At 36.7% G+C, this 25668-nt stretch overlaps 1 protein-coding gene across 1 annotated transcript in view; it reads right to left on the minus strand.

Moving 5' to 3' along the window:
- Positions 1-25668, minus strand: part of LOC120354997 (dynein heavy chain 7, axonemal-like) — a 423355-nt gene that overhangs the window by 323007 nt on the left and 74680 nt on the right. Inside the window, exons 3-5 of the mRNA XM_039443220.1 lie at positions 15707-15866; positions 13391-13599; positions 12428-12568 (exon numbers count right to left, since the gene is read on the minus strand). Coding sequence (XP_039299154.1) covers positions 12428-12568; positions 13391-13599; positions 15707-15866 — 510 coding nt within the window. The remainder of the gene's footprint in view (positions 1-12427; positions 12569-13390; positions 13600-15706; positions 15867-25668) is intronic.

The raw sequence follows: 25668 nt of genomic DNA on the forward strand, positions 1-25668 counted from the left end.
GTAAAAAAATTAGTAAAAAGAAGGGTTGGGGTTTATTGAAATTTGCAAAAAATAATTCTCATGATAGAATTTATCAATACTTTGATAATTTTGACGAATTAGTGGAAAGATTAAATTTACTCTATTCCTCAAAAGCTAGTGGCAACACTGGGCATGATGTGGAGATCGTGTCTATAATTGAAGAGCTAAAAGAAGCAAAATTAATTATTTAGTGTTACGATGACTCTACATCGATTCGGACGAATTGATACGGCTAGTGCTAGCGGAGCTGTTGCTAATCTTACGTGTGATATTGACTCGATAACACAGAAGATAATCGAATCGATAAATCAACAAGGAATCAGCGAAGCTGTGAAATTTTATTTAGATTCGCAAATAACCAAACTCGTTTCAGAAAATACAAAGAATATTGGAGTGAGCATAATTGAAAGAGAACATATTCTAAGTACATTACAAAATTTCAGTGCTAATATCGATGAAGCTATTGCAGAGAGAACTCAAACTCTAGAGAGTGCATTAGGAGAAGTGAAAACTTTAACAGACAGCTTTTCATCTCAGTTGCTCAGTATTAACAACGATAAAGTTGATAAAGCTTATTTAGATGAGAAATTAAAAGCCGTATCAGATAAAATTAAGAATTTGGAGGTGCTGGACAGAAACTATCTCAATACTAAATTGAAACAACTTAGTACAGAAATTTTTACTAAAGTAAATGAAACACAGCCATCGGGAATTGATAAGCAATATTTAGAATCTGCTTTGCAGAAATTGATTAGTTCTTCATTAACAAAGGAAGAGTTTGAAAAACGATTATCTGAAATGGCGAGTGCAATAAAAGCTAATATTATGGAAGGTATTGAACAGTTCATTACAAAAGATGCTATTGCTATTCTTATTAAGCAAATTGCAGAAAAGTATGCAACTAAAAATGATATAGGAGATTTTATTAAGAAAAACGAGATGGGAGTCTGCATTGAGACTGCAATGTTCGGCTCCATTCATTGAGTATCTAAATTTATTCATTCACAGAATTGCACTCGACATTGTATCCAAATATGCCCAGGTAAGTTTTCACATGAACTGGATTGAGGCCAAACAACATAACCTTTCCGAAAATCAGGTAGTGCAAATTATTACAGAAAAAATAGATTTAGTCAAATATAAAGACTTTATATTGGGGCCGAAAACATAAAATCTTGTAAACGGTTGTGTGAGAGAGAGTGAACGATATGTTGTTTCAGTCTAGACGACCGTGATTGATTGTCGAAAACATAAAATTTATAAAGAGCGGTAACCATTGTAACGCATAGCTGCAAGAACAAGATGATGGTTTCACATTAACTGGCAGTAGCGTACGGCCGATCAAAGGGGAGAACAGTCGAGAGCTGAGTGTTCTCTCCTTCACTCGTCATTCGTAACGCAGAGATTGCCGCGTGGAGAGAAGCATATGGTTTCACTAGTACAGTATATGAATGGCGGATTGAAAAGGAACTCAGTTACTTCACTGAGTTTTGTCATGGCTTTCGCAATAGAGGAAAAGCGGTAGATATGGCAACGTGGCAGGGGCTCGACTTGGGTGCAAGTCAGTCTGCTGCTTGTGTGAGAGAGAAACACATAGGAGGCGTATCACAATTTCTCTCTCTCTATAACCTTGACGCGTGCGCTGGATTTCACTACGTATCATCATTAGATAAGGAAAGTGTAGCATGCGTCGAATTCCATTAAGTTAATTGCAGGAGGTGTGTCATTTGGTTCTTATCGTTCGAGCTGATAAGACGAAAAAATAACTGGTTATTTTGATTGCACAAGTTTCAATGAATTCTCATTGAATGAATAAATTAAATTTGAAATTTTTCTTAACTGTCGGGCGGAAAGCAAACCAATTGTATTAATTTGCAATCAATTTAATTTTACAGTACAAGTTATTAGATGTAGTAATATACATTCACTCAGTATAAAGATGTAGAAATATGGATTCACTTTAACTGGCAGTATCGCGTTAGCTCTCATACAGTGCAGACGTACTCGTAGTGTAGTGCAGTAGAAGTAGTGAGTCAGCAGTTGATTGTTCACGGTATTTAAGTGGAACAAAACATTGCATCAAATTTCGGTTAAAATCCGCCGTCTTTATGCAATCGAAGTGACCTACTTTCGCGCGGCCTTCAATTTTCGTTCGCGCTCGCGTTTCCGCGATCGTGAGTGAGTATGAGGGCTTTTCGAAAAGTATGATCGCAAATTATTGACTATGGCTACGTCAAGTGGAAAATTGTTGAAACTACCCAGTTTTCTTGCCCCGGAGTTTGAAGAGCAAGAAGACGAGGAAAGCAACATCGAGAACATGGACACCACCAAACCATCAGAGATCCAGTGTTCACCGGATCGTTATATTAAATCAAATAAGCTCCATTCAGCCGCCGAGCATGCACTCTTCATCGCCTGGAAGGAGTCGGATGAGAAGAGAAAGCAGCTAGAGAAGAGCAACGTAGAACTTCAGCGGAGAATTGAAGACTTAGAATTGCGATTTCAAAAAATAGAACAGAACATTCAACAACCATGCAGTCCAGCAGTTGCTGAAAACTACTCAACTAATGAGGAGGAGTTGGCAAAAGAGACTGAGTGGATCAGGGCCCGTAACAAACGTACTACAAAGAAGAGGAAACTAAATAGTACTTTGTCTCCTGAACCAAAGAATGAGCCTACTGGTAACCATCGTCAGTTGAACAAAATCACCTCATTGCAGAAGAATAAAGGTGAGGAAGTAAAGAACAAGAAGAAAGAAACGCCACCGCCACCAATCATAGTGGATGGTATAAAGAGCCTGGAGTCTCTTCATAAAAGTTTGAAAAAAGTGACTTCAGATGAAAAATTTAGAATAAAGCTCTTGAGTAGAGAGACTTTCAAAGTAAATTCAGTAGATTCAGAAACGTACAGAAATATTACAAAAGAATTAATCAACGATGGTTTCAACTGGCACTCGTATGAAAACAAACAGGTGAGACCCATAAGAGTGATGATAAAAAAACTTCATCACTCCTGTAGTATAGAATCCATAATGGAGGACTTAAAGGCTAAGGGATTGCTAGTGGTAGATGTAGTGAATAAGTTGAAGTGGAAAACTAAAGAACCATTAGACATGTTCATGGTTTCGTTCAGCGCAGAAGAGAATGTTAAGAAGGTTTTTGAACTTAAACATATTCTGGGTTGCAGAGTAGAAGTTGAAGCATTGAAGAAAGTTAATCTAATACCTCAATGTAAGCGTTGCCAGGCTTTCAACCACACTCAGGCTTATTGCAACAAGGAGGCCAGATGTGTGAAGTGCGCTGGAAAACATGCATCAAAGGAGTGTACGAAACCTAGTGAAGCACTACCGAAATGCATTCATTGTGGTGAAGCTCATCCTGCAAGCTACCGTGGTTGCTCTGTAGCAATTGAGTTACAAAAAATACGTAACTCGAGTAGGGTAGCCAGTAAGAATATAACATCAAAAAATGTTGTCGATTCTCAGGCTCGGAATGTGGCTAATTCTCAAAGTAGGCCCACTCAACATCAAAGTAGGCCCACAGAAAAGAGAATGACTTTCGCCGAAATCGTATCCAAAGAAAATAAATCGCAGATGAAGAAAAATGAAGAAGTAAAAGACACCTCACAAATCCTACAGCTCATCTTATCTAAACTTGATAAACAAGAGAAAATAATTTCATCCCTTCAATCTCGCATCGAGAAATTAGACAATAATAGACAACAAAAACCAAAATGATTCGTTCACTAAACATAATGGAATGGAACGCAAATGGACTCTTACAACGACAACTGGAATTGGAAGCAGTTCTAAACATAGATAATGTAGATATTTGTCTCATTTCTGAGTCTCACTTTACAAAACAGTCCTACATAAAATTTAAAGGTTACAGGACCTACCACGCCTTACATCCCAACAATGTTGCGAGAGGGGGGAGTTCAATCATAATCAAAGAGAGCATTCAGCATAATGAACACGTTAAATTAGAAACTGAACGAATTCAATTGATAGGAGTATGTGTGGAAGCAGTTAATTATCGATTTGTAGTTGCAGCTGTCTACTGTCCTCCTCGATATTCATTCAGAAAAGAAGATCATCTATCAATGTTTGATATGTTGGGAACGAGATTTATCCTTGGCGGTGACTTCAATTCAAAACACATTCATTGGGGATCACGATTAACAACTCATAAGGGCAAGGTACTTTACGAAGCTGTAAGAGAGTCAAGATCACACAGGAACTGAAAAGAGAGATACAGTTTATTAAAAATGAATCAATCAACAGTTACTTGAGTAATTTGACAGGACAAGGCAACACTGATTACTCACTATGGAAGGCTTCTAAGAAAATAAAAACACCCATCCAACAAGTTCCCCCTATTAGGAAACTGAATAGACAATGGGCCAAGAATAATGAAGAAAAGGCACAGGCATTTGCTGATCATCTTGTGAATGTCTTCCAGCCAAACGTTGCAGCTCAAGAAGATCTAGAAATTGAAGGTAACATCATGCAGGAAAATCAAGAACTAATGAATGTCTCAGTAGAAGAAGTGAGAAAGGAAATAAAACTTATGAATGCTAAGAAAACTCCAGGATTTGACCTGATAACTGGCTTAGTCCTGAAGCATCTACCAAGGAAAGCACTCATCAAGCTAACAAACATCCTGAATGCTTCATTCAGACTCAGATTTGTACCAGGAGTCTGGAAAGTAGCTGAAGTTATAATGTTACTCAAGCCAGGAAAAGAACCACATGAAGTAGCTTCATACAGACCAATTTCATTGTTACCTGTGTTATCAAAGTTGTTTGAGAGGATATTATTGAGTAGACTCAAGCCAATAATTGAGAGAAAGCAATTAATTCCTAATCATCAATTTGGTTTCAGAAAAAAACACTCCACAATTGATCAAGTACATAGGATAGTTAATATAATAGAGAAGAGCTTGGAAGAAAAAAAGGTTTGTTCAGCAGTTTTTCTCGACATAGGGCAAGCTTTTGACAAAGTATGGCATGAGGGACTTCTTTATAAACTGAAGAAAATGCTTCCTAAGCAATTTACAGAAATATTGCAATCATATTTGACAGGAAGGTACTTTAGAGTCAAATATGAAGATTCATATTCTGATCTAAGAGAGATAAAAGCAGGAGTTCCGCAAGGAAGTGTTTTAGGACCAGTCCTTTATCTTCTCTTCACTAGTGATATCCCTAATTTGGAGGAGAATACCACAGCCACGTTCGCAGATGACACCGCCCTACTAGCAGTAGACAGTGATGTTGGTATTGCAACAGCGAAGCTTCAGAGATCTGTCAACAAGATACAAGACTGGACCAAAAAGTGGAGAATGAAGCTCAATGAGGAAAAGTCGATTCATGTTAACTTCACCAACAAGAGAGCTGTGTACCTTCCAATCAACATCAATGGAATTAATATACCACATGAAAATCAAGCTAAATACCTAGGTATGACTCTTGATGCTAAGCTTCGCTGGAAAGAGCATGTCAAAAAGAAAAAAGAAGAACTGAACATAAAATACAAGAAATTCTACTGGCTTATTGGAAGAAACTCATCACTTTCAATACCAAACAAATTGCTCCTCTACAAGCAGATCTTCAAACCTGTTTGGACCTATGGAATACAACTATGGGGCTGCACCAAACAGAGCAACGTCACCATCATACAAAGATTCCAGAACAAGGTGCTCCGAAACATCGTTGATGCTCCCTGGTATGTGCGGAACAGCGACATCCATAGGGACCTGGGAGTCAACATGGTATCCTGTGAGATTCAAAGGTATGCAGAAAGTCATGAAGAACGGCTCCACCAACACACGAACGTCGAAGCAATCCAGCTGCTAGACAACGGAGGGTTGGTGCGGAGACTGAAAAGAAGGAAACCATTTGAATTGGTGTGCAGTGAAAGTGGTGTCTAGTGAAAAAGCAGAGCAGTGATTGAGTGAAATCTAGCTTAAGTAGTACAGTTAATAGATGTACATAATAATTATTAGTAGGTAGCAGTAAGAAATTCTAAAGAGAGTTTCACTGTAGTCCATATTATATACAATTAGTAAATTAGGTTTGATAAAATTTGCTCATTAGTCTCAAGACTAGATAGCAATAGGAATGTGATTAAAAAAAAAAAAAAAAAAAAAAACTTTAACTGGCAGTATAGGAAGGCGGGATTAAAAAGGAACTCAGTTACTTGTCTGATTTCTCTTTCACATGGCTTTCGTAATAGCAAAAAGGAATTTAGAAATATGGTGCGAGTAAGTGAGAATAGGAGATAACGCATGGGGCCATCTGTTTTTTCCACCTAGTAGTTTGCACAATCTACAAGTAATGCTAATGCGAGAGACAGAGAAACGATGGGTGTATCACTCTCTCTCTTGTACCCTCCGAATTATTCAATTTGCAATCACTTTAATTTTACAGTATTATAAGATATTAGATGTAACAGATTCACTTTAATTTGACAGTAGAGAATACAGATTCACTTTAATCTGTCAGTAGAAAGGGAAATTATTTTTTCCTCAGGGAAATTATTTTTTCCCTCAGAGAATACAGATTCACTTTAATCTGTCAGTAGAAAGGGAAATTATTTTTTCCTCAGGGAAATTATTTTTTCCCTCACTGAGAGAGAGAGATCACTCTCTCTCTCTCTCCATCCCCCTCGTCCTCACTGGGGGAGAGGAAGAGATTAGATTAGATTAGATAAGATAAGATAAGATAAGATAAGATAAGATAAGATAAGATAAGATAAGAGGGAGAGGGAGAGGGAGAGGGGGGAGGGGGGAAGAGGTGTTTCAGGGAGTGGGGGAGGGGGGAGGGGGGAGATTGCACAAAAAAACCCGTCCAAAATCCTAGTTTCCCTCTACTGATATCAGAAAATATTGTTAAATATTAATTTGACATACTTGTGAAAGATTTCAGAAATCAAAACAACTGTTAATGAGCGAGCTCTTTAACCCAGGGTGTCTCTAGTTATATTATTATATGTGAATCCATAAAGCTTTCAATGAACTCATTACTGGAGTTATCAGTTACAATTGCATATTAGTGTACTTATCTTCATGGGAATACTAATTACAGTGTTTTTGATGGCAAAACTACGAATTATAGAGTTATCGAGAGATTTCAGTGTACTCACTAATTTTGACAATAATTGAACTATAAAGTTAATTAATTTTTGTTTTGTGTCAAGAAATTTACTAATAGCTCTATTATTTATGCTCCAAATAAATGCAGAAAAGAGAGACAACTGCACAAAATAGGAATAATACAGTTACAAGGTAAGTCATTGCCCGATATTACTATGAAGAGAGATAGTAAAGAATGATAGGTTTCAGAAATAATTGTCAATGGTCTTGTTAAGAATAGCCTACACATGGGGATTCATCAAACAAGACAGCTCTGCGTAGTACAGTCCATCCAAGAAGTGTAACCTAGCCGTCCTGTTTTGGAGGTGTCAGAGATTCGATGTGTCTGACTCTGTCATTTCTGTACCAATGTAAAAGTGTCCAGTTTTGGCGCCTAACGCACACGCCAATTCGAGACTCTTTCAAAACAGTCTTTCCCTGTCGCTGGCGTACGGTGTTGATGGATGAGATAGTCGCTGTTCACTCCTGTCAGGTTCTTGGTGTGTCGGAGGACTAAGGTGGCACGTACCCAGTCATGAATAGTCCAGACCAGCCTGGCAACTTCAATGCTTTTGACACTGGATTCTCATTTCCTTTTTATTAAAGAATGAAAACCATTTATCATAGTAAAGAGCAGTTCTATACTTTGTATTAGTATATGAGTATTGATTAACATAATCATGGCTTGTCGATTTTAGTCGCTGAGCTGAATCCTCAGTCCTAGAACTATGGACCAAGCGCGAGCTTTTGCTTTCTATGTCATATACCATCGACACAAACTTGGACTTTTTTGTTGTTCGATTCTTTGCTGTTCTTATGAATTCTGTTGAATCAAACATTTTAACAAGTTGCGCTGAACCTGGTAGAATTCATAGGAATGGTAAAAACCAATTTCACGGGAATCGATGTGCATGTAACTGGATTTAGAAGATCAATATGATAATTTGCGTTTTATCATAATTTAATAATTATCACAGAAATGTTTAAGTGAAAACGTTGGGCGCAAACCTACTGACATGGGGAGACAAATAGATTTATAGAAAGCTTGATAGCTTGAATAGTGATCTGGATATCTGCTACACGTTTTTAGTTCAAGACATAATATGTCTTAGAATAATTTTTAAACGTTGGTTTTTCAGAGATATCTTACTCCCTTATTTTTGGGTATTTTCACAAATCAAGATAAATATCTCACCAAATTTCCTACATGAATACAGTGTAAGTTGTATTATAATAGCTACAGTACATACGTACTGTATAGTACAGTACCTGTTTGTTTTTACCGTATAATTATATGATAATAGAAAGCTTTATTAAAAACAGCCATAACTTCATTGTTTTCGGATATTTTCGAAAACGGGACTCATGCATTAAAGAATTTGGGGTCACTGACTCCAAATCTGAAATCAGAATCTTTCTATCTTCATTTTCAAGAACAATAGATTTTGAGAAAAAGTAATGACTGGAGTGACGTAGGATCATGGGTCAAGTTTCTGCTTGCCTCGAGGGGAAAAGACGTGACAAAAGGAGGCTCCTGGCTCGGGATCACCATGTGAAAGACTCAATGGACTCAATGTACTTCGACAAAAAAAAGTGAACACTGTTCTGTGCTCAAGTTGCATGTCTCCTATCGTGTGAAAGAGGCCTTTGAGGTCACTGTAATTGGCACATCTCGGATCCTTTTCAGTTGTTCTATGCTCTCCAGTCTTGGCCTTCCTAGTGCATTCCTTCCCTCAATTATCATTTTTGTTGGTCCCTAAGGTGATTTCTTACCTATATGATGATTTGTATCTTTCAAACACTATCAACAACTATGTTCAGATCATTGACATTTCGTGTAAATATGCTTCTGACTTTAGCCCACCAAACCTTGATGGTCTGCTGAAGAAATGTAGTAGCTCAGTTTCACATGTCCATTGTGAAGAACATTATTAAATTTACTGTCATTATTGGAGGATGTACACCTACATTTACAAGAATCTCTTGCACATACAACACAGCGGAATAGTGAAAACAATAATATGCCTTCAACTTCTTCTTCTTCAGGTGTTAATGATGATAGACTTAACTATAAATGTTCACTTCAAATTGTCCATGGCTAAATCAAAAAATCAATGTTGAAATTGAATTTGTAACTGGTTGTTTGTTATGCAATGACTAATGTATCTATCTATGTGTGTGTGTGTGTGTGTGTGTGTGTGTGTGTGTGTGTGTGTGTGGTGTGTGTGTGTGTGTGTGTGAGTATGTGTGTGTTGAAACTGTAATAGAATTTCTTATTCTCTTTCTTCTTCTTCTCTTAAATACCTACTCTTAACACTACAGTAATAGATAATATTAGGAAGAACTACAATATTGAGGTGTTCCTCAAGAGGAAAATCAATATAGCAAGTTTGTCTAGACAGTTCCCCCCTTTCCTCCAGGCTTGTTAACCAGAGGGAGAAAATCAATAGGTTAGTGGCAGGGGGGCCTGCAATAGGTTAGCCAGTAGACAGTTAGCATACCCCTGGAGTAATAGCCAAGGGCAATGAACTAGACACTGACAATTATCAACTGAACTGGCGGTTGTTTCTCTCTTTCTAAAGGAAAGTCATATAATGACTGCTTGACTAGACAGTAAGTGTGCACCTGTAATTGAGTGCCAGAGCAATGTAATCTATAGTGACAGTTACTACAGAACTGGCGGTTGTTGTTCTAGAGGAAAATTAATATAGCAAGTTTTTCTTGTCAGTTTTGCATGCCTACCCCAATGGGGTATTAGGCCACCAGAACAATTCAATCTATAGTGTCAATTACAATTGAACTGAGCCATGCCACCACTGCCCTCCCATCGTCCCTGCTTGTTAGCCAAGGGAGAAAATCAATAGCTCTTAGTGTCTCTCTCTCTCTTGGCAAGGAGTAATAAAAAGCTTGTCTTCTTCAGTTTTGCATGCTTCCAATAGAGTAGTATCAGGGGCCACCAGAGCAATTAAATCTATAATGTCATTTACAATTGAACTGAGGTATGCTACCACCCCTCCCATCATCACCTGCTTGTTAGCCAAGTGTTAAAATCAATAGGTTAGTGGCAGGGGCCGTGTGCATACCACAAATAAAAGGTGGGAAAATAATTTTTTTAGGTTAGGTAGGTTAGGAAATTTGTGCGGTAAAATACCACCAGTGATGTCACTAGTCAGCTGTCTGTCTGTTTGTGACATCACTGGTCAGCTGTGATTGTGACGTCACCACTCCACCCCCAACAGCTGATTGTTGATGACCTCACAACACCATCCCTTGGGGGGGGGGTGACGTCATAGGAGGCCATGGCGGCGGGTGTGGCCGGGTGTTGCAGGGGGGTGGGGGGTTTGTGACGTCATTGTTGTGCACCAGTCGCCATTTCTAACCTACTCACTTTGTATGTCATACACTTGTGGAGCCTTCCTTTCTTTCAGGTCATTCAAAGCCTTTCAAATTCTCCCCTCATTATAGGTGCTCTTTTGTCGCCCATGTCAACTTCATTTTCCCCCTCCATCATATTATAATCCATCATCCTCCAATTTTCATCATATATCTTCTCGATTATATATCAAGTAATCTCCAAAACTCCAAGTATCATCTTTATGCAGACGGTTTTCAAATCTACCAGCATTCAGAGCTGGATGGGATACAAGATTCTATAGATGGAATACATTTTGAACCTTTAGGAGACTGATGCAAGCAACATGGCATGACAATAAACGCCAAAAACACAATGCCTTCTCATAGGTCACTTTAGACTGTTCCCTGAAATACGTGTGCATAATAAAATGCTGAACTTTGTAGAAGTTGCTAGTAACTTAGGAGTAGGCGACTATTTGATTGCCCATCATGGAATGATCAAGTTGCATATATTTAAAAAAGGTTGATCCCCATATTGTATCAGTTGAGTAGACGAAAACATCTTACTCCTCGCACAGTCCGAATTCTTTCGATGAAATCTTTAGTAATCCCAAAAATTGATAATTGTTCTCCTGTATGTTGTGACATCTCTCAAGGCGTTTCACATAGATAGGTAGTATTTAATTGTATTAGATTTATTCTCGACTTGAAATATGATGACCATGTTACTCCATTCATACAATCAATAAACCTCATGGAAATCAACGAAAGAAGAGAATTCCTGAGTGAATGCCTTAAAATTCAATACACCTGCTTATTTAGCAGAATCTTTCATGAGAAATGTGCATGATAGAGTTACAAGAGGAGACGATTATACCTTGCAAATTCCCTTACATAGGACTAATTGTTTTATAATTATTTCTCGGTATCTGCCATTGATGCATGGAATTCTTTCCCTTCAAAATAAGAGAGCAGCAATCGGTAGAATCAATTGATACATCATTAAGATCACGTTATATGATTTAATGTGGAAGTGTTTCTATGATTAATTTCTTTTTTTGTTTTTATTACTCAAAGTATGATCTGTAAATTATTGTAATTTTTCACCTGAATCGATGCTTTTGTATTGTTCAATAGTTTTCAGTACCTATTCATGCATTCAGTAGCTCTTTTCTGTTTCTTTGATTTGTTATGTTTGACTTGAACATATTTATTAAAATTTTTGCTAAGAAGATGTATTAAAGATATAAGTTATTTTTATAATATTCTGCACTGGCTATATAAACTAGCATCTTGTTCTGTGAATATGAATGAGAAAAAACTCTTCAGCTTTACTCATATCTGAAAAATAAATCGATTCACTCACTCCTTTATTCATTCATTCTCCATATGCAATTCTCTATTATAACCTTTATAAAATTCTTCATGATACTCTTTACATCGTTCTGCGATACTTTCTTCATAATATTTAATTGTTCCCTGGTTATCTATAATCATGCTAAATTGATAATTGTCTCTGCTTTTGCCAATCTATCATTTCACTGTTGAAATATTTGTTGATGACGTTTTTATAATTAGATTCATGAACCACACGAATTCACACACAGAATTATTCATTCATAAATTCATTTTCACAGTTTAGTAGATATTTCCCAGTTGAGATATTTCAAGTTTAGTAGATAATATGGTTTAGATCTGAATATCTTAGAGTAGATAATCATAATCAGACTGGTGATGATTTGTGAATGACACATTAAGATAATATTTTTCAATGACACATCAAAATAAGTATTGACATTGCATTATGATAGTGAAGTATATTTCCCAAACACCTCCATCTACTGAAATAGCACGAACAAACAGTTTCTTCACTAAGAATGAACAAAGCTCAAGTATTGGTTTCCACCAATCTAGTGACTTACATGAGTATACTGGTGCACAAAATGAATGAGAATATGAGACAGTCCTTTCCAAACAGGCAACAACAAACGCCCTCATATAAACTATGAGTAAGATGGCTCATTAAATCTCTCAAACGATCATCCAAATTTTCCGCTCTCTGTCTGTAACATTGAAATCAAGAAAGAGACTTTGAGTTGTCAGAAACAGAAATTTATTGAAATAACAAGGTATCGGTTTCGGCTGTTGAATCACCTCGTAATCTCATACTCATGTACAGAGCAGCAGAATTAAAGAAGTAATGAGCTAGCGATATGATTGATAATATGAGCGATTATGTCGTCTATCATATTAGGTCGATTGAATAAAAGCTAGCAGTTGCTAAAACGTACTAGGATTCGAGTCAGCTGTATAATCGTATCAGCTAACGGACTGCTTGAAAATGTTATGGGAACTTGAATCTTACTTGGAATTAACAATTGCTAGCTTTTTATCGACCCATTGAACGCCTAATCAACTATCAAGGTGAATGTTTGTCATTGATCTGGACAATCTACTTTCCACTTTCAGAGGCTCATCAAAAGTGACAGCAATGGCGGTACACACACCATACAAAGTAATCAAATTTGATGAATATTCAAAATTAATTAATAATAGGATTAGCAGTGTTAGCAGAGAACATGATTTTAAACAGGAATCAATATTGTGTTTGGATCAATTCAGATAATAAAGGTATTTCCATACATCTATTCAGGCTACTCGTCTACTAAACAACAAATAATGAGATGTGTTTCCCAAGTTAAGTCTAGAACCAACAAAGTCTAGAATCGCGCTGTTTCAAGGTTCAGACATAACGAACTCTAATAAATCCTTGACTCGGAAAGAGGAGAGAGAAAATTTAATTCAGGTTCTGGACTTACAAGCAAATCTTAGTATTATTTGAGTCTGCATTATTATGAACATCAATTAGAAAAAGTATATCTTACACGGCTTCAATGGATGTCACATAGATTTTGCTGAACCAGGAAAGAGAAAACTGATAGAGAGGATCAATGTGAACCAGTTGAGCCAAACAATTGTAGAGCATTGCAGCATACTTTGAAACATCCGAGTAGAGTAGATAATAACTCTTCATGATCGACTCATCAGTGGACTTGCTAAGTTTTTGGCTAGCCACCAGTTTCACTAGACTTTTCTGTCAACAACAAAAATAATGATTCTGTTATAATTTATTGAATCATATGGTATAAAACGATTCAATATCGATATATACCAGGTACCAACACATCACCTTCACTAGAAAACAGAATAGAAGTCTAAGATTCATGTTGGCGATTTATTCTCTTATTACAGGAAAGTACCCTTGGGCTTATAATTTTCCTAATTACCGACGAGGTTACCTGAAACGACTAATGTGTTGCACCCAGAGTAGCCTATAGAATGCAACAGAGCTGCCTTGCTCATAGACGAATGCAAAGCGTTGGCAACCTTGCATTAGCCGTTTCAAAACTTTATATGCCAAGCGTTACATAGATCGTCCATATCTCTAGCTCTTATGAAAATATTGAAACTAAATTTATTTCGATGGTTTCGAGAATATTTACAATAATAAGATAATTGAATAATGGAGAATAATAACATTACTACAATAAATGTCTCATCATATTTTTATCATAGCTGAACTGTTTGAAAGTTATTCATGTACAACCTACAATATTTTGATATCCAACGCTTGCATACATTTCCATTAACTCATTAGAGCCTTTAGACAAGCGTGCAACTAAAAACATTCAATCCTTGTTTCCATTACCACATATTATATTTTTCCTATGATTTCTCACTTTTTCAATAATTGATAGGAAATATTTATTCAAATTTTGTACTTAGGTTTAGCTGAGGTGGAAAAATGTTGTATCAAAAGAGCTTTTCAATAGCCTACGAACAAGGATAATCTCAAAATAGGTGTTGTTTAGGGTTTTTTGCGTTTTCACAGCTTTTAAAAGACCAAATTGGCAAAAAAAACGTTGAAGTTGGGTATAGAGGTTCAGTTTGGGTCTTAATATCTTATTGAATGAAAAAGACTAAGAAATTGTCAAAAACCACAGACTTATTGATACTTAAAAAGACCGGATTCGGTTATTACACCATTGTCAATCTCTGATAAACTAAAACTAAAAATTTTTTTTTAGTTCTTGTCTATCAGAGATGCTTGCCTAATGGTGAAATAACCGAAGCCGGTCTTTCTAAGTTTCAATAAATCTGTGGTTTTTGACAATTTCTTAATCTTTTTTTCATTCAATATGAATAATTATTACCACAATGTCAACTTCTCAACTAAACAAAAAGTAAATATCTTATGTTGAGAGGGCTCCTATATTTCTTCAGATATATGGTCAAAATTGGAGCTCTTCTTAATTTTTCAGCTTTTTCATTATCTTATAGAAACAGATTATTGTTCAAATTTGTCTGCCTAGACCAATATGGCGAGCGAAGCGAGCCTACCGGCTAGTTATTATAAATCAATGGAAAGGTTTATGTACTGGAAGTTCTATTTGTGAATGTATTTGGTTGCATGCTTGCCTAAAGGCCTATTGAAGTAATTAAAAATGATTTCAAGCGTTGGATATCAATATATTTTAGCTTCTACACGATAAACTTTCGAATAGTTCAGCTACGATGAAAATGTGTGACATTACTTGTGAAGATTATTGTAATTATCCTCTATTATTTTGAAACCATTGAAATAAATTCAGTTTCATTATTCTCATAAGAACTGGAGATATGGACGATTTATGTAATTCTTGCCAAAAAAGTTTTGATACTTCATTGCAAGGTTGCCATCCAGTGAGGGTCGAGCACGCTCCCACTTTGCATTCGTCTATGAGCAAGGCAGCTCTGTTGCAACTCTGGGTGCAACACCTTATAGTGGTGCAACACCTATTAGTCGTTTCAGGTAACCTAGTCGGTGATTAGAAAGAGTACAAGCCCAAGGGTACTTCTCTGTACAACGTCGTATCTACTTTCTTCAAATTACACATATAATAATATTTATCTGCAAATTACTGTGTCTTCTAAATGGCTTGGATGCATGCATAGTATTGCAGTCTGTTTAATTCCAATAATATCCAATTTTATACTCATCCTTACCCAAATTTGGAAAAACTCACTACGGAAATATTTTAAGACCAATTGAAAAATATTTCAAAGTAGTGCAGGTAGATTTCGGCAAATGCCTATTGAATATTCCAAAAATGTGATTATTGTCAATAATTGCTTTGAAAAATATCAAACAAATTTTATACCTTTGCTTCATCAAGTGATTGAATAGCGCCCTCATTCTCAATTATATTTCCACCAGTTGTTTGCAAGATGTTTAATATGGCTTCTTCCATTTCTCTTTGAGCTATCTTATCATCAGTTCTTTTTACATTCACTGCTCGCTTTTTCTCTTCCAAATCAGGTCTGAAAAATCGACATGATTTTTGAGTTTGCATATTTAGGTGACGGTATCCATTTATTTATGGAAACATGGAAACAAACAGAATTTCTTTCAATAATTATTTCCATAATAACACAATAATCAGATTGATTCATACAATTGACACATCATGTAAGAATATGGAAAGTGAGAATATAGAATAAAAACAATACTTCTACAAATTAAACACTATTGTGTAATTACGCCAGAATACTAAAAATGCAATGAGTCTAGAATACAATAAATATGAATTTATATGTACGGATAAAAATCAAAATATACTAGAAATATAGCCTATGTAGAATACAAGTACACCACTTCAAGCTACAATATCTTTTGTAAACATCCAACAACGACATAAAATATATAAATACTACAGAAATATGTGATAGTATTGTGACGTTTTTAACAGGGTTTGTTCGGGATTTATTTGAGTCAAACTACAACGGAAAATTAAACTGGAATTTATTAAAATAATCTAAACTAATACTCTATGGCAGACCAAACGAATATTTACAGAGACATAGAAAACAATAATTGCTAGATTATAAGACTCACCACGATATTAAAATTACCACAGTACGATCAAAAGTCCATCGATTCACACTGGAAATAAACTAACACTCTAGCAGAACAAATTTCTGATCTCTTCAACTCTTAAAAGATTAACAAAAAATGGCAGATTAAACTGACACCAACACTTCCTTTGCTGAACATAAGAGTCCACTTAGTCAAAAACACTACACTTTTACCGTCCGTTTACACACCGCTTGTCTCCATTCACCATAAAAACTCAATACTGACTCACATGTACAAGTTGTCCCTCTTTAATACTGACTGCGAACTTTCTAGACCATTCCAGAGAGGTTCCCTTGTTTACCACCTTTCAATCAAGCTCCATAGAATGTTCTCGAATTCCTCAGAAGTCTCAAACCTTCCACTGGTGAATAGGTGTGAGTGAGATGGAATGAGAGTGGCTGGCAGCATTCAGCTGGATACAATGTGACTCCTGCTTTTTGTTCTATCTTCTCGAAATTTCGTCCATACCCCCTGCCCTCCACCTTCCTGTCCCTAAGCCTATTTGTCACAGTATATTTCGCACCTAGGGCCGAAAATGAGACTTTTCTGGCTCGAAATCGGTTTTCAAGATTGAGAGCCGGAAAAACATTTTGCCCGTGGTATGAACCCTATTTTTCGCCACACAGAATAATAAACAATATTTTATATATAATATATATATGAGAATAATTGTTCATTAAGCACTTCTGAAAGCAAAAGTGGAAGGTCATAGCTCTAGCGAATCTGATGTAATCTTAATATCAGGAAATTGTCCAGGTATTTTTATTTTTTATTCTGATTTGTCTAAATAGCCTAAAAAATTATGTTCAATTATGTGGGAGGTTGAGTTCACACTTGTTTATTCTTTCAAATGACAATAAGATGATATTATTATAAATGTTTTAATTATTGGATGATGAACGCAAATAATGAAAAGTTTTCGATCAGCTGTTTTAGCACACTTGAAATTTGGCCAATCTTAATGTCAATGTCAACAATGCTTGTTGTCATCAACTTGGGAAGTTTAGACTAGAAGTTCTATCCCACTCTGAAAATCGAATTTGAATAATTTATTATATATATCTTATCTGTATTTCATTCATCCAAATAAAATGATAGTATATTATTGAGAAATACTATATTCAATTCTAGAAGCATAAACTGATTCCGTTTCATAAACTATTTGAAAAAACGTTCAGCATCATGGGATATTGCCCAAGTAGTTACAAAATTATTCACCAGGTTTTGTGATAAACGAAGTACTATTAGGTTTGAGGTTAAATTCTATTATACTCTGAAAATTAAATTTGAATAGTTTATAATATCTTATTTCTATTCCATTCATTCAAATAAAATAATAGTATCTTATTGCAAAATACTTCATTTAATTCTAGAAGCATGAACTGATTCCGTTTCATGAACTATTTTGTAAACACGTTCACATCGAATCAGAATCAGCTGACTCCAAGGTTATTTTACAGCTCTAGGGCCGTAAAAATCTCACCGGTCTGGCCAGAAAACAATCACTTTCGGCCTCCACATGACGCACGTAAACCAGCTCATTACATCCAAGTGGGGCGAAAAATATATATCAACACACCGAACGTGATTTCAATGCTAACCGGTAATAGATGGAAAAGCTATAATCTGAACGATCCTGGATAACTAAGACAAAATTGAATATTGATGATAGATATCAATTTATGGTACCTAACAAATTATTTTCAATTTTTGGGCCAATCAATCATTACTCTAGAATAATGAAGAAAACAAAATGAACAATTGAGAACAAAATTATTATTCATGAAAATTAAGCTCTCGAGAACCTGTGAATAAGTATAATTAATAGAGAAACAATTGATTTCAACAGACAAGTGACACATAAGAAGCACATAACAGTCACATTTAACGAAGTTGTCTTCAATCCTACGATATTATATACTATTTCAACTGAGAAGGTATGGGCAATGGGCTGGTTCAAGCAATCAATTGCCGTGCCACTGGATTTTTCATGATTGTGCAGCTTTTCAGGTGTGCCAGAACTCCGTGTCACTGATTTCAATACATGATCAAAAATGTGTTTCATTTACAATTTACTTGTCCATTCAGTATGTTATTTTTATCAAGGATGGTGGCTTTATGAATCCCAAACTTTTCTGTTGTGTTCAACTTGTACTTCTGACTTTTAATATGGCGAGGTTGGTACTGATGTTTGAGGAGGTGAGCTTGGTTTTGTTCAATGCTGATTGTTTTGTTTTTTAGTGGGTAAATGTGTTTTTTAAGTGTTTCTTTAAACAAAAAAGGAATCCGCATATGCAACACATTTAACAAAACCAGGCATACCAACTCAATCATTAGTATCAACCTCACCATATTAACAGTGAAAAGAAACAAGTACAGATAACAACAGAACAGTTTGAGATGTATGGAACCACTAACCTTGATAAATGTCCTCCAGGTTGGGGGTTGGACGAGGTGCTAATAACTTCTCCCCGTAGGAAAACATCTTATTGATAAACCTCGAAATGAGCCTCGGAATTGGGACAGGAATGAAGGGAATAGAAAAGGAAGAGCCAGTAAAATACGATTGAGTAATTTGGATTGGAATCTTGCTACCTGGAACGTGAGAACAATGATGAGAGCTGGAAAAATGATGCAAATAGCAAATGAAATGATGAGATTCAACATTCAATAATTGCGCTCCAAGAAACAAGATGGAATGGAAATGGAAGAATTGATAAGAAAGATTTCTCTTTCATGTATAGTGGGCCAGGAGACAGAACAAAACAAGGGAAGTTGGTTTCATGGTAGTGAATCAACTAAAATCATTAATTCTAGGCTTTCATTCAGTAGGAAGTGGGTTGTGCCGAGTCAGAATGAAGGGAAAATTCAGAAATATCACCTTGATCTGCGTCTATGCTCCAACAGAAGAGGCAGAAGAAGATGACAGAAATAGTTTCTCTAGAACATTAGAAAAATAATTCATACTGATGCCTAAATATGATTTGTAAATAGTACTGTGGGACTTGAATGCTCAGATTGGTAAGAAAGATTTCCTGGAGGAGTTGCAGGCAAGTGTACATTTGCATGAAGCCACAAATGATAACGGAATGAGACTCTGTGAATTTGCAATGGCAGACAATATGATTGTAAGCAGTATATGCTTTCAAAGGGAAATATACACTTGGGTACCTGGACCTCACCATCATTGGAAGTGGTCACCCAGATAGATCATGTTCTAATATCAAAGAGACATGCTTCTTCTATAATAAATGTGGAATTTCAAAGAGGGCCAAACTGCGATTCCAACCACTTTCTTGTCTCTGTCAAACTAATAAGAGGAAACCTTTCAAGCGAAATATGGAAAAAGTGTCAGAAGATGTTTGTTGGACATTGGAAAACTAATAAATCAGACTTATACAGAGAGATATCAAATATAGCTAAACAGGCTTAATATCGGAGGGCTCAAATGACCTGGACAATAAAGAAAGAGATGTTCAAATTCTGTGTGATAATTTGAAGAGCACAATCAATGATGGTGCCAGTGAAAGCATAGGAGAGAAGAGGAAAGGAAGAAACGAGGAGTGGTATGATGAAGAGTGCAAGGAAGCCATTGAAAAGAAAAACAAAGATAGAAAAGTGATAGTTCGAAGCCATTGATGGCTTGACATATGATTCGAAAAACAGCCAACAATCAATATAGAGAGAAGAAGAGAGACTATATGAAGAGGCTCGTTAAAAAAATAGAAGTAGCAAATGAACAAAACGAGAGCAGAAAATTCTATTAAGCTATCAAAACAATGAAGAAATGATACCAACCTAATTCAATTGCCTGAGAAGACTGTGATGGAAGAGTACTGGGTGAAGAGAACGACATAATGAACTTGTGGGCTGATAATTTAAGGTATGTATTGAACCAAGAGGAAAATGAAGAGCTTCAACAGACTACTCATGCTAGTGCAGAACCCTTGTTTCCTCCCCCAAGCTACGAAGAAGTAGAGGAATTGATTAAAAGGAGTAAAAATAATAAAGCTCCTGGAGGAGAAACAATACCGATGGAACTGATGAATGATGGTGAAAAAAATGATAGGAGCTCTGCATACTCTAATAATGTGGCTATAAGAGCAAAAAAAGATGCCCAAAGAGTGTACCAGAGGGATCATATTATCAAAATACAAAATGCCTATTTTGTATTAAGACGTCAATTTGGGCTCTAGACACTCTCTTATCAGAGTCGATGTCGCTATTCTGCTAATTCCTCTCTTTGTTCTATATCCTTTCCCCTCGCACCTAGAGCAAGACCCAAGATCGGTTAGTGTAGCTGAAATCCGGCATAGCTTGGCTATTTGTGCCCATGCAGAGTTAGGGCGCCTGCTCTATATCCTTTCCCCTCACCACTACAGCGGGACCCGAAATTGGGCTAGCTCACCTGAAATCCAGCGAAGCTTGGCTATTTGCGCCCGCGCAGAGTGGGACGCCTGCTATCCATCCTCTTCAAATAATCCTTCCCCGGGACGGCGCCCACAGCCGCGTTATACTCAGCATTACCGCAGCCCAATTCCTACTCACTGTTATCAGGCATGCCTATCCCACAGCTGGGTTTTCCTTCTCAGCTTCTTATTTTTTCCCATCCTAGAGTGGCAGGAGTCATCAGCTTTGCGAGTCAAAGCAGGGTCGAACTCTTCAGTCACTCACCTCCCTAACAACATGTTACCTCAGCAGCGGAGTTACTGCGCCCACGGCAACTCTTTCAGCCATCCGCTAGAGTGTTTCAGCGGCGCATAAAGCCCGCGGTCACCTCAAAGTTACTTGCTTGCTCACCTCATTTCCCTTTTGAGTCAGACCGGCCTGGAGCAACACCAGGAGATCTACGAGATCGAGGTGTGGGCCAAAGTCTTGTCTACACAAAACAGAGATAAAATTATATGTTATATTTACTGAGGCTAATGTAACTCTGTACATCATACAAATTGTTCTCAGCTCTGGTGTTGAAGCAACTAGAAGTATGTACTGAAGGAATAATTGAAGATCAATGCGGTTCCAGGCAAGGCATATGTACTACCGATCAGGTATTTTCATGGAGAGGTGCATCGAATATAATACAGATCGGCATATGCTCTTTGTAGATTTTCAACAAGCATATGACAGCTTCAAGAGAGGAAAATTTGAAAAGAATAGAGTTTGGGATTCCAAGAAAACTTGTCAATCTTGCCAAGTTGACAATGTATAGTACAACAGCTGGAGTTAAGATTGGAAGCAAACTAAGTCCAAGTTTCAACGTGACAACCTATGTCAGGCAAGGAGATGCACTCTCAGCCACACTCTCCAATTTGGTACTCAAGATAGCAATTCAAAAGCTAGGTCTGAGAATGACAGTAGTTAATAGAACGTGTCAAGTCCTGGCCTATGCAAACGATGTAGTTTTATTATCAAGGAATAATGTGTGCCTGAGCTAACTTTTTCGCACATTGAGAGATGGAACTGAGAATCTAGGCCTTAGGATAGATATTTAGAGAAAACCAATGATATGAAAATGTCTAAAAATGAACGAAAAAGACAGGTGAACTGCATGGGAATTACAGATGATTGCGAAGTGGAAGGCGTCAGTAATTTCAAAAACCTTGGTGTGATGTTGACAGCTGATAACAAAACGAGTTTTGAAAGATGCAACACAATTATGTTGGGCAATCGTGCATATTATGACAACCAAGAAATTTCAAAAACAGTTTAATATGGGCAGTAACCACCCAGTTCAGATGTTATCTCCTGGGTAGAAAGTTTACTCTTATCACTGACCATGCAGCCCTAAAATGGATGCTGAGTTTGAGAGATCCTTCTTCACGGTTGACACGATGGGCCTTAAGATTATTCAAATACGAGTACAGTGTGGTGCATCGACCTGGGAAGAAACATGTAAATTGTGATGCTCTTAGTCGAGCTGTAATGATGATTAAAAACTGTGAATTATCAGAAGTAGAGATAGTCAAAGAACAAAAAGGGGATGATTGGTGTAATAAGATTCTACAAACCGGATAGGGTCAATGCAAAAACGGAATAATCTGGTGGACTAAGGATATAGAAGAGAACAGACAGTGGAAATTAGCTATACCCCAATCTATGCGAATGAATATAACCAAGCTCAACCACAGCGTGCCATGGGTGGGCCATCCAGGACGAGAACAAACAAGCAGCTTGATAAAGCAACGTTACTATTGGCCACATATAGACAAAGATGTAAAAAATTTTGTAATGAGATGTCATGAGTGTGCTCGAAGGAGAACACCCATCATGTTGAAAGCACCCTTACAAACTGCAGAGGAACCTGGATATCCATTTGAACTGATAAGTGTCAATGTAGTCGGTCCGTTGCCTGTAACACAAGCTGGCAATAGTTACTACATTAGTTTCAATGATCATTTCACCCACTACTCAGAGGCCGTGCCAGTTCGCGACCAGACAGCAGAGACGATCGCACGTGTGTTTGTCACCCATGTTATCACCCGACACGGCGTACCAGGACGACTTCTTAGCGATCAAGGCCGCAACTTTCTTTCCCAACTGTTCACCGAGGTGTGTAAACTATTAGGAGTTAAGAAGTTGAGGACGACAGCATACCATCCCGAAGGAAATGGTAGATTGGAGCGCCCGCATAGGACACTGAATGAATCAATTGCACTCTATGTACAGAGGGATGGAGCTGACTGGGATAAATGGCTACCGTATGTATTAGCCGCCTTTAGATCTATCCCTCATGCATTGACTGGATACTCCTCTTATTATCTGCTACATGGAAGAGAGATGATATTTCCAGGGACCTGTTAGATCCTAAGGGAAGTCCAGGAGATGGCCATGGGTGACCATCTAATCAAACTGCGGAGTAAATTGTCACAATCCTAAAAAACAACCCACGAAAAATCTGTGCAATCTGCTGAAAAAAGATCTAAGATAATCAATAAAGGGAGAAAGCTGAGAGAATTTGCAGTTGGAGAATCAGTCTATCTATACGACCCTGCTGTCAAATTGGGAGAGGCGACCAAATTCCACCTACCCTGGAATGGACCATCCATCATTGTTAAAAAGTAATCGATAGTGAACTATGCATTACAACTACCAGATGGGAGATAAGTAGTAGTGCACATAAATAGGCTGAAAGCTAGTAACAAAGAGAAACAAAGTACCAATGACTCAGAAGCAGAGAAGGAAGACGAGAACGATATAATAGACAATGATGAATATATGAACAAAACAGATGGAGAAGAAGAACCTTATCAACAGCCAGATAGCGACAAAGATGAATATGTGGAGGAATCACGAAATCGCGTCGACAACAGTGACGAGATGGGACCAGAAGAAGGAAACGTGGAAGTGATGAAGCCCTCTTCACCAGACAACGTTTTTGATGAAGATTCACGTGACCTCAATTTCAAACCAACCGAGCGTGTAAACCTGGAGCAGAGATCACCGTATCCTCTGCGATCGAGATCATGCACAATCACCTGGTATAAGAAATAAAGAGAAAGTTATGACCCGAGCATGTCATAAAACTGCGTTCAAAGTTAGGGTAGGCAAACGATATTTAGAAAATGAGAGAAAGTTATGACCGGAGCATGTCATGAAGCTGCATTCAAAATTAGGGTAGGCGAACGATATTTGGAAAATGAGAGAAAGTTATGACCCGAGCATGTCAGAAGACTGCATTCGAAAATTAGTGTAGAAAAAATGGTATTTAAGGAAAGAATGTTGAATGAATTTGTACGAAAAAATTAATGAATGTAATGTATTTGATGTAACGATTGAATGGAGTATAATTATGTGATAATTAGAGTAGAATGGAATAGGAAAGGAATTTCGAGTACAAAGCTATTGTATCGAGATAGAAAAAAAAAAACCATGAATAATATTAAATTTCATAATATTATTATCAAGAATGAATGAGTGGGATAGATCAATACACTATTCATGAGCGAAATGAAATAAAGGAAAGAAGCTGGACAGCCGCCTATTGTTATAAGATGTCAAGGCATACACAATGGCTTGCTAATCGCTTTGAAATGAGATGAAGGTAGATCCGACAAACAAACTATTAAGGAATTAGTTTACAGAAAAAAAAAGATTTACGATTAGTATGAAGATGAACGAATATTGATAAGGCGATGACATTATTATGATGTTGATGAATACTAGACGATTATAGATTAGAACTGCTACGCTATTTTGTTGATTTATATGTGATTATGAATAAGGTGCGATAAAAAGATGAGTGATAGATGGAGTTGCTGTCTCATATGCTGTTTACGAAAATTAATGCTATTATCGATTGCTGACGACTACTGTGTATAATTTTTATGTAATGACAAATTATTGTAATGTATCCTTAATTGCGATTCAAAAATTATGATTCCGATGAGAATATGATTTTGATGAATTATTGATTTATGTTGTACTTGATGAGTAATTCGATAACGAGTGCTCATGGTTATTTGATGTTTTGATTGATAACGATTAATTTGATTGAGTCCAAGACTATGGAATATTAACTGTTGTTTCATGTTATGATGATATTGATGATTTTGTGATTATTGTAGTTCAATGTGTTAGGGAGAGTTGTTTTAGATTACGTGACTATGATGGATAAAAATTAATTTCAATACATTGATACAGAGATGCAGTAATTGATTGTAATTTTAGAATTGAGATTAGATTGATGAGGATTGATGTTTAGTTATTGTTAAATTGTTACCTTGTAAGTCATGTTGAGAATAATTGCAACTGTATAATATTGAATTGTCATTGAATATTGTGGGATAGTTTATGAATATTTTTAATGGAAATATTACGAATTTTATTGTATCTGATTCGAGAACGTTATAATTGCTGTTGCGGTGAGGGATGACCAGTTGGTTAGTGAAAACCATAAGGGGTAAGGGCTATCGTTGAATTGAGTAGGCGGTTGTACTCAAACCGAGCCCTGGTTGAACTTCCCTGGAATAGGCCCACGTTCTAGAAGAGAACAAGAAACGTTCCAATTTATTTCAGTAAGGATTTAGTAGTGAAAGAATTTTAGTAGTAAAATTTTTGTAGTGATAAAATTTACTTCAATACAAATTTGAATAAAACCAATAAACGACGAATGCCAACGATAGAGACTATAGAATAATATTATTATGATTGATAGAAAGGTTTGCAAGTATAATCTGGGGGAATGATTTGTTAAAGATTACGGGTTGA

Source organism: Nilaparvata lugens, chromosome X (assembly GCF_014356525.2).
Source record: "Nilaparvata lugens isolate BPH chromosome X, ASM1435652v1, whole genome shotgun sequence".
Classification (NCBI taxonomy): domain Eukaryota; kingdom Metazoa; phylum Arthropoda; class Insecta; order Hemiptera; family Delphacidae; genus Nilaparvata; species Nilaparvata lugens.